This window comes from Etheostoma cragini, chromosome 4, assembly GCF_013103735.1.
Source record: "Etheostoma cragini isolate CJK2018 chromosome 4, CSU_Ecrag_1.0, whole genome shotgun sequence".
Taxonomy (NCBI): domain Eukaryota; kingdom Metazoa; phylum Chordata; class Actinopteri; order Perciformes; family Percidae; genus Etheostoma; species Etheostoma cragini.
Genome location: NC_048410.1, coordinates 17,030,933 through 17,041,673, shown reverse-complemented (window position 1 = coordinate 17,041,673; position 10,741 = coordinate 17,030,933). Strand labels below are relative to the sequence as shown.

The 10,741-nt window shown below is 42.6% G+C and overlaps 1 protein-coding gene and 1 long non-coding RNA gene across 3 annotated transcripts in view; one reads left to right on the top strand and one right to left on the bottom strand.

Annotated features, from left to right (window-relative positions):
* The window catches only part of foxj3 (forkhead box J3), a 40,893-nt gene that overhangs the window by 18,053 nt on the left and 12,099 nt on the right, over positions 1-10,741 (top strand). For both annotated transcript variants that reach the window (XM_034869669.1, XM_034869668.1), the window contains exons 2-3: positions 6,637-6,711; positions 9,700-9,783. In XM_034869669.1, coding sequence (XP_034725560.1) covers positions 6,637-6,711; positions 9,700-9,783 — 159 coding nt within the window. The remainder of the gene's footprint in view (positions 1-6,636; positions 6,712-9,699; positions 9,784-10,741) is intronic.
* On the bottom strand, positions 683-5,088 carry LOC117943504. Its single transcript, XR_004656364.1, has 3 exons — positions 5,075-5,088; positions 3,377-3,379; positions 683-767 (listed from the first exon to the last, which is right to left on the bottom strand). It is a non-coding gene; the product is annotated as an uncharacterized LOC117943504 (long non-coding RNA).

Genomic DNA, 10,741 nt, shown 5'->3' with positions numbered 1-10,741 from the left:
TGGGCCGAGGCGAGCCGAGGCGGGCCGAGGCGAGCCGAGGCAAGCTGTTACCAGCAGTGGAAAAACGCCATTAGAGCTAACAGGATTAAATGTCCAGGGATTGCACCTGTACGAACGTACCTTTCTCTCCCTGTGTGTATGTGTGTCCAATAAAACATTTTTTTTTTTTAAAGCAGTGCCTTGCTGAGCGCATGCAGTGGCATCCTACATGCCTTCCCACACCCACTACAAATAGACAGGGAAGGTGCTACATTCCGTGGCCTCGGTGCAGATCCCCGAGGCTGAGGAGTATGTTTTGTGTTGGTGGGCATGTCACAGGGTCCATTTAAAATAACAAAAGGCCTAAAAATATGTGTGTCTCTCTCTGTCTGTGTGTGTCTGTCTTTGTGTCTCTGCTTGCTGGACTCTGTTTTTCTGATTATTACTGTCCCCCTTCCTTTAAAATGTAATATGGAGATTTTGCGGTTCTCCTTACTCAAGTTGAAATACATAATATGTTTACTATTTTGGAAGTTGCTGCAATCAAATACTTGAGAACATTTATACGGTATAAGATTTTTATTATTGTCGAAGTAAAACACTAGAAGACCATTTAATGTTGTTTTCAACACTGTATTGTGATGTCTTTTGTAGGCTTGCTAAAATTATTTTCATCATCCAAAAGTTTTGTCATATGCACAGAAAGAAAACATGTTTCCCTGTACAATAAAATTCTTCCTTTGCTGTCCACAGAATGAACAGAAACAACGTAAAATCTACAATTTATACTACAAATATAGAAAGTAAAACAATTTTAAAAGGCTGAATTTGAAATCTTCACAGTAATAATAAACAGTGCACATTTAAATAGTGCAAGTTATGAATGTGTAAACTGGAGAATTGTAAACGGTTGAATACAGTCAGGTGGACCAGGAGTGTAAACTCCTATCTGCTGTTTAGGAGTCTGATGACAGTAGGAGTTCTTTAGTCTGGTGGTCCTGCATTTAACACTTCTTTACCTCTGTGCTGGGGATGGGTGGGATCCTTGAGGATGGAGGCTGCTCTCCTGTGGACCCTGCGCTGGTAGATGCAGTCCTGGAGTCCTGGTGATCTTCCCGGTAGTCTTCACCACTCTCTGCAGGCGTTTGCGGTCCATAGCAGTAGTGCTGCTGTACCACACGGTGATGCAGCTGGTCGAGATGCTCTCAACAATGCAGCTTTAGAAGTTCAAGGATCAAGAATCAAGAACTTTATTTGCCATTTGTGTTTTCACACATAGGGACTCTTGTGCGGTTATTACTCAGAAAGTCAAGTTTAAAAAGACACACAAACCATTTACATTATAAATGAATAACATTGAACAAAAGCATTTTTTTTTTTTTTTTCAGCAAGTTGCTGAGGATCTTAGGCGACATGCCAAACTTCCTCAGCCGCCAATGTTTTTCACTCCGTGTCTACTGTAACATCAGTCACTCTTTTTAGTGATGCTATTAGTGATACCTACGGTCCATGTTCATTACCACATACCCAGCCCAAAGGTCTTTCTGTCTTTCTTTCCATTTGGTTGGCTGTTTTACATACTCATTCATTCAATCACCCACTCAATGGCCAGTTCTTTTTCTCCGTCCCACCTTACATTCATCTAACAGATTGTGACACAATGTTACCTAAACTAACCTTGCCTTACCACACTGAGCTTGAGTCTGTGCATCTTTTTTCTTTTCTCCCTAGACTTTTTCTTTATTGGAAATGTAAATTAAACTCGGGGATAGTTTTAGTTGGGATATTTGCCTTATGAGCAGGTCCTGCAGCAGAGGTCACTGTAATGTTTGACCGCTGCTTCCTGACACCGTTCACCATTGCCTATTTTCGAACATACTGCATTGCTCGGTAGAACACTTTGAGCACAAAGACGGCAAATCCAGCAGCATTTAAGTTCCCCTCTATTTGGATTTGAATCTTAACACTTCAAGAGCACCTCTAGGTCATTTCATACTCGCAGTTGGAATGTTTCAAGTAAACTCACAACTGCCTCTTGTTGTTTGTGTTAGTTGTGGAAAATGTAAGAGTGGGCCATGTGTTGGTTGGTTAGAGCCCCCGCACACTAGAGGCATAAAGTTGCAGGAAGATGGATGAATGTGGGAAAGCCAGCAACCTACAGGAGCATTAATTAAATCACGTTGGACCACAGAGTGGCTCTTCCTCTCCCTTGGTTGCTGGTGTTCATCCCTATGTCATAACCTGTATGTGTGCATACGTGTGTCTGTCCCAGCATGCCGAATTCGCTTCCCTTCCCTTGGGTCCCTGACGGTGTGCACAGGGTGCCTCCTCCTCCCCAGCTGTGAGGAGCAGGGCTCTGACATGGCCTGTCCCTTTAGCTCACTCTGAACGTTTGACACGGCGAGCACAGAGGTCAGCCTGACCTACTTTCCCCTGGCGGCCCTTCTGCTGAGCTGCAGCGCTCCTCAGCGGGGGGGGGGGCAGCAAGGGCGGAGCTGCTTACGCCTCCACTGCTGTCCTGGTGTGTTAAATCACCGCCATTTCTTAGGAGATACGTACGTGTGTGTGTGTGTGTGTGTGTGTGAGTGAGAGGTTTTTTTTAGGTGTGTGTAGGAGGCATCCCACTTACACACACACAGAGGCTTGCGCAGAGGTTTGCTATGAGGAGCTCTGTGGGGGTTGCAGGTAGATGCTGGGCAGCACTTGGACAGGACCCCTGCAGTTAGCTTTGTCTGACTCAGTTTGTGTATCACTGTTCACACCCTTCGACCTCTTCCACCTACCGCGCTTCCATCTGTACTGTAGATCCACTTATACCCTAATCCTCAACTTAAAGCCTACTCTCCTAAAGCAAATACTTTGTACTCACACAGACTTAATTATAAATCTAAGGAACTGCTGCTCAAATGCATACATATTTATATGTGCAGCACTAATTGGCCTTAATTTTTCATCAGCCTATCGTTGTCTTGCTCTCCTCTTTCCGTCCTACTCAGCAGATACACTGTGATCTATCAAATGCAGCAACTGTCGCTGTCACCATCTTTTCTTTTTCTTCCCCTGCTGCCGTTGTAATATTTTAAAGTCCCCTTTTGTTCTGGTTCATTTCTTTGCCTACAAATGACCCTAAGCCTGCTAGTTTCACACTACAAATGTGTCTAAAGCAGTGGGAAAAGTTTGTCTGACACAATATGGGATGTTGCGGGCACAGGGCCTGTCAGGAGTAGAAAAAAGCAGGCAGGCAGAGTTCATTAAAAAGTAAACTTCTAATGTAGCAGCAAGCCATGGCTGCTTGACTGTATCAATGATTTAGGCCCAGCAGAAGGTCCTTAATGGATAGAGCCACCTCTCTGTGCAAGTTCAGCTGCTTCTGTCCGCCTGGCATCAAGTGACACACATACTTAGAGACTGTGAAGGGAAAATGGTTTTAAGTACTTACGTGTGCATGGCGTTGTACAGCTTGCATTACAGACCTTCCCTCTCAGACACAACCCTGTTAGACGTGTCTCAGGGTTTTAAAGTAGCACAGTAGCTTGCTAAATTGAGAGCCTCCTGTCTGTTTGTCCCCATCCACTATGCATGATCACATTTTGCGTTCACATTGTTTTTTTTAACTGAACTACATGTAAAGTTGAACTGTGACAAACGTAGGCAAGGGACAGAGTGTGGCTGAAAGGAAAGGCCTTTGTAATGGTGCTGTCACTGTGTTCTTTGTAAAGGAGTCAGACTCGGCCTAGGAAGAGGAAGAGCATCCATGAGCGGGCAGAGTGGGCAGGCTCTTCAGTCACGTCTGTGTGTGCTCAACGTTTGGGTCAATCAGTAAATCCGTTACTCCAAGGGCCACCAGATCACCATTACTTTGCCTGTCTTAAAGCATTTGGATTCATGTGTCGTCAGGTCTATGTGACTTTTTCAGATGTGATTCTAAAGATTAGCGTTTTCTGCGTCACAGCATTGCACATTCTTACTTGGAGGGAAAGTGGCTTTATCATGTGGCTGGATTACATTCAGACCACATAAAGTTCTGATCGCAGTACAAGCCCGAGTGCTTCCATATCTAGTTTTGGAGATCCGATAGCAGTGTGACCAAAGTATTTTGTGGTTAGAGACCTTTCCATAAATGTATTCTGGTGTGTAACAGAGGCTGTAATTCTAGATAATGTTCTGTGTGGCCGTTATAAAACTGAAAATAAATTAGAGCTAAAAAAATTGTTCAATGAATCAATTAGTCAATGGACAGAACATATATTTCATTATAATCCAATAATCATTGCATTTTCAATCCAATATGAAGATGAACTTGAAGATTAGCTTTAACACTGTCTTTAATAGTTTTGAATTGAATATCTCTAGTTGACATAATGTCCTCTCTAAACTTGTGATGGACATTTTTCCCTCTTTTGACATGTTGTAGACTAAATAATTAATCAGTTAATCGACAAATAATTGACAGATTTATTGATAATTCAAATAATTGCCGGTAAGATGTACATTTTACATCTTCTTTTGAATCTTCCGTTTTGTGTCATTTTTATTTTGATTCCTGACAATCTTGTGTGTAGGCATACAACAGCCTGCTTGTACACGACTTGTATGAATATGTGTCTCTTATTACCCCTGTCTTTTGTATTTTGTTCTGTTGTCTTTCTGTATGGATTCAATTTCCGAAGTTCAGGTGTCTGCGAGTGATACTCCACCCAAAAAAATCTTTAAAGTATCAAACAGATACTATAGTTATCTTGAATCTGTGTCAGTTATATTGGATTACAATGGTAGTGAGACAAAATGTTTCAAAATGTGTCTATGTATGTTACAAACACACAGAAAAGCGATTTACGCTCCCCCAACAACATTTGTAGGCTTTTGACTTTACACTATTCAATTTCACATCATCTTGGACCTTTATTAATAATATAGAGAACGCCTTATAAGCTTGGCGTGAAAAACTTACTATGGTGAAATAATTACTTGATTATTAACACATCACACCCCAGGTCAAGATATTTTATTCTTCTGTCAATGTTTTCCAAGTAAAATCATATTCTGTAAATCAAAAAAGCTGATTAAGAAAACTTCATGAATTACATTTATTCACAAATAAAAAAGCTGTGACCAACAGTTCACTTTATAATTGGAGGGGAAACCCTGCATTCATTTTTGTAAGTGATTTTGTCCAAAGTGACATGAAATTAAAATGAATACAGTAAATGAAACCTTGATGGGAGCCAGAGTTCGATGTCATCAAACATTTGAAATGCAACCCTATTAAACAAACAATATTTACAACATAAGTGAGTCCTAGCCAGTGTGTCCGGGTGTAGTCTGACAAGTTCAGCCTGCAGTAGAATAAGGGCTGTGAGTGCAGGGCTCGGCCATGGTCTGAAGGACCAGTTCCCTTCGCTGCTCTGCAGGCTAGCCCCAGAGTCTTAAACTTGAACTTGATGCGAGTTGCAACAGAGAGCCGATGTTGTGAACAGATTTTGTCTCATCCATTTGTTTAATGTGATTCTTTGTGAAAAAGTCATATTGCATATTTTTTGCAACCTTCTTTCAAGCCTATGGGGAGGATGGTTTGAAACTCAAAAGATAGATGTTGGGTTGAGTTTCACATTCAGAAAAAGTTCCCTTCTGGCACAAGAACAGGATTTAGTTTTGACTATGGCGCCAGTTTTCCCCTCTATTATCTGTTGGAGAACGGTGTTAGACTACTTTTGGATTGCATTGGCATTTCAAAGTGATTTAACCAGAGAGATTGACAGCATTACAACGAGACTGCCGTTATCATCCCTCATGTGGTATAATTGCTTATACTGTTGAATAAGCAGCTCCCATTTTTTTGCACTTGGGGGTCTCTCTCTCTCTCTCTGTGCCTCTCTCCTTATCTTCTGCATCCGTTAAACTCATCAGAGAATCCTACAGCTTTTTAGTGCGGCCATCTGTCAATACCACTCCATAAAGTTGAGTGGAGAAACGTGTGCATCTATTGGTTTTTGTAAGCCCTCAGCTGGCCTACGTCCAGCTGCTTCTGAGGGCCTTGCTGTAGCTGGTTAACCCAGGCCTGGAGTATCGCTCTCCAGCCCTTGTGGCTACTTCAGCCCACCTCGCCTCCCCAATCGGGAAGCTGGATGAACCTCCCTCTTCACTGCTGTGGAGTAGCTTGTAACACTGTAATGAGTTAACTTTCAGAATGATCTACATAATTTATTTTCTGCCCACACAGGAGCTCGCTGGAGCATTAATTAATATCAGGCCCTGGTATCAGCAACCATCCCAGTGTGGGATTCCTTCTGGCTCCTATTTTTGGCATCCAAGGAACTCGATATGTTGTGCAACCAGAATGCAGTTTGTTGGACATTGATGAAAGATATGGCTTCCTGGTGGCTTTGTACACAGATTGCGCTTCTGTGTATATGTGTGAGAAGTGAAATCTGGACACAGTTGCAGGCCAGATCTCACGCCACTGAAACAAGCTGACCTCGATGACAGGAGCTCCGACTAAACCTAAATGATACATGCCAACAAGTTGTTTACCCTTGTCGCTGCTGGCAGCGATATTTGCCACACTCAAGCACTACAGACTTGTTTGTGTAATCTGATTTTTTTGGATGTGTTAACTCACCTCGCCACCTTTCTCTTTCTGTCTGTTCTCGCCCACAGAACTCAATACGGCACAATCTGTCATTGAACAAGTGTTTTCTCAAAGTGCCTCGCTCCAAAGATGACCCAGGAAAGGTGAGACTTTTAATACATGAATTTGATTATAACCTCAGAAGAATACATGTAATTATGAAGAGAGAAACAAGTACAAATAGAAGAATATGTTTAGTTTAGGTAGTCATCTGACAGAATCCACTGTTACAACATTTATTTTGGTGTTTTAATGCTCTCTCTGGTAGAAAAATGTTACCTTTGAATGGCTGCCAGGACTCTGACAGTCTGGAAATGCATGGTATGCTCGTAATCTATTATGACAGTCCAACCACCACAGAATTGTATTTCAAATGTAAGGAGAGACTAGTTTGTCGGACCAACACAGACAGCAGATGTTGCTCATGGAAAAAAAAGTCAGACTGGTAGAGATGGGGCCGTAACAGGTTAGAAGTCAGGTCATTTCCAAAATATTGCATCCCTGAAGTATTTACTTAAGGTGAACCTGAACTTACTGAGGAAAAAATGTATTTGCTCTCTGCTCAGCTCCCTATTTTATTCTCTGTTAAAGGGCATATAGTCCAACATGTTAATTTGACATTTGAATCTCAGTAGGACCACCGAAAGTTTCTTTATCAACCCGATTTACATCACAATCTGTAGTGACATCAACCTAAGTAATGTACCCTGTTCCACTGAGTAGTTCATGAACAAGAAGCCTATAGGCCAATTAATCTGATGGCATGCATAGGTCTAACCATATGTAGCCTAACCCAGATTTTATCCCAGCACTGTCGGAGCATACGCTACATATGCTTAGGGAACCACACAAATAATTACACACACACACGCATGTACACAACGACACATGCATGAAGAGCTACGCCTAGCTGTGTATGGGGACTGAATGCTAATTTCATGTTTTGCTGTAATCCTCTGATATTGACACTCCTGGGAGCTGCTCCACTAAATACAAAATAATCTATTGCTGTATGGATCCCATTCCAAATGCATGGCCAACATGCTCGCATCCTTAATGTTTAATTTGGAATTTTCCTCACTCCCTTCCCCCCGAAGACAACTTCAAAGAGGCGCTAGCCGCTCTTGATATGTTGCATCAATATTGTAATGTGGCAGGAATATGAGAACTGCTGGTTGGATGAGATAGGAGAGTCATGGTGCTTTTTCTCTCTCTCTCTCTCTCTCTCTCTCTCTCCCTCTCTCTCTCTCTCTCTCTCTCTCTCTCTCTCTCTCTCTCTCTGAGATGGTGTTAGAGATGACAGTTGGTATTGTACATACACACCCTCTCTACCTTGGAGGTAGAAATTCAGCCTCTGAAGGCTACCGTTAAAAATCCATATATATATATATATATATTTTGGTCTCATAATTTGGTCTAGAGTTTCCAGGATAACCAGTGTACCTGATGTGTTTGTCTTCCATATTTACACACAAAAGGGGAACTAGATGACTAAATGCATGTTAATGTATGAAAATGAGCTGCGTCATTTACGGGAAGAGAGCAGGTAGAGTACATCTCTTATCAGGATCTGTTTGTTTTTTTCAAACAATCTTTACAGCCTCCTTTGTTTTATGGCTGCAGAGGATATTGTGGCTTTGCCCCAGACTCCACAGGCACACTTTGCTAGGCATTTCTACAGTATATTGCAAGATAGTTGTGAATAATTTACTGACTCTTTATATGTTTTCCTGCCAAGTCTCTTGGGGTGGGTGTAGGGAAATGCAGAAACACCCCTCCCACGAGGATTGACTTAATGCCCCCCCCCCCCCCCCCAATTAAAAGACATGCCACCATCTCCTTTGTTTCTGTGGCTCCTAATTTTGAAACATCTGCATCTGTACCCCTGCATTTAACCCCTGCATCTTAACACATAGAGACACATTTTCTCACCTTAACATACATTCTTCAGTTAAGCTTCTTGTAAAAACATGGGGTGGGTAATTGTGTTTCTGCTGCATTTAACTGTAGCCTACATCAATATGAGATGTTTCTCTATCATTGGTGGATTGTGCTGTGAATTATTCTCCCCTCTGAGGAAAATGTTAATTGACCCCAAAGCCTCACACATATTAAAGCTTATAATTGTAACCCCCCTGACAAATATAGGCCAACCCTGGCTTTTTATTTTAACAATTGCAGCAGTGGTGCATGAAAGCTGTAAAAAACAAAAAAAACAGATCTGTTGGCTTTAACAAGAACAGGCCGTTAGGCAGTAGTTATTGTATGGATACTTGAGATACAGTTTTTTCTATGGCCTCTCCTGTTCAGAGAATTTCTCATGGTAATAACATTTATTCTCCCTGCTAGGGAAGTCATTTTATAGGTCCTGATGTCACTTTATCTGGACAATTCAAATTTGATCAGGGGTCACATGAAACGTTAAAAATAAATTCAGGACTTGCTGGGCCTTAAGGTTAAAAAAATCTGTACTGTGTTTCTGTTGACTTCGAAAAAGAAAGTCTTTGGAAAAATAAATTAAATGGGGCCGAATGCAAAGATAAATAATGCAGCCTGGTTGTGGAATTGCGAGCTGCAGCCCCAGAGCCAGCCCTCTCCTTGATTAGCCTTGCTCAGACCTTAGAAGAAAGCAGCACGGCGGGGCTAGTGCTGCCTCGATTCATGGTCTGAGACGGTGGAGCCTTCATCCTTGGCAACAGTACTCTGACTCAGTACCAGAGGCTGAGGAAGTACAGCTTCAGAAAAGGCTTAGCATTTCACCACCACCAGCTGCCCTCACCAGCCTCTCATTGAGAAGCAGCCGCAGAGGAGGAAAAGCCAAGCCTTTCTTTCTAACAAAGCCCACCCACACGCCGCACAAACTCCCAGCTACAAACTCAACTAAAGGCTTGGGCTGATAGGACAAACTTGAGCAGATGAGTCCTCCGATTTCTAAATAATGTTATACCAAAGAAAGATCTGATACTGTCTGTACTTCTTTACTGTCATGTCAGAGTGGAAAGTCTCAGTCCAGTGCATACACACATCACAGGGATGTCACATTAAAAAAGCAGTATGTTTTATCAGCTCACAGGTCTTTCTTCTTTCTGCAGGGCTCTTATTGGGCCATCGACACCAACCCAAAGGAGGACGCCTTGCCTACACGGCCAAAAAAGAGGCCGCGGTCAGGAGAGCGGGTGAGTCCGATGATGGACACTCTGTGTATTCCCAAGAAAACAAATTTCTGTACATATGCATATGTTCCTCTACTACAGCTTCTGCCTCAATCTCTACTTGGTTCAATATTCATCTTTGCCTCTGTCTCTCTGTTTTGCCTTAGTTTTCCTTTCCTTTTGCCCTCATTTCTCTCCCACACTTTCTCAACTACATGCAGACACACACATACATTAACACACGCACGCTCACAGACTCAGTAGGAGTTCATATCCAGACTTTATGTAACTGCCTCTCCAAGCTGCTTCGCTAGCCTGTCATGAAGTGGGGTCCTTATTAATAAACTATGCCCGAGGCAGCCATTACATACATTACATTTTGCACTCACTTTTTTTAACAAACATCAATTAATGCAGAGCTGTATGCGTCGGCTATTCTGTGCGGGAGCTTTTGTCTTTAATTATGGATGAGTTTCGTCCAGCGCTACGTACAGCTACACAGGTTTTAGTGAGCTACTCAGATTGACCTGGCCCTGGGGCATCCCGACACAGAGCGATCGTCTACTTCTTCCCCACAATGTGTCTGACCGGAGGCTTTGAGGAAGGGAGGATCCTGTTAGTCAGGCAAGGCAGACTCCTGTGCGCACACGCCAATTCAAGCCATTGTCTTTAACCCACAAGCACAGAGACTACATACAACTTAACATGGTCTTCATGTAGTCGCCCTGCAGCATCCAAATACTATCACATTCATTCACAAACAGCGTCTCTTTGCTGTCGTGAGCTTTAACGCACACAACAAATGTAACAGGTACAGGAAAAACATTGTTTTTAATAGGCAGCTCTGCCAACAGTTTCAACCAAAGCTCTCCTGATGCAGCTCTGTTCATTTGAGCATGACACAAAAGAATGTACCAAGTGAAGAGTGTGTTTTCTGTAGGACACATGCGCTGTGCTCCCCCCCCCCCCCCCCCCCCCCCCC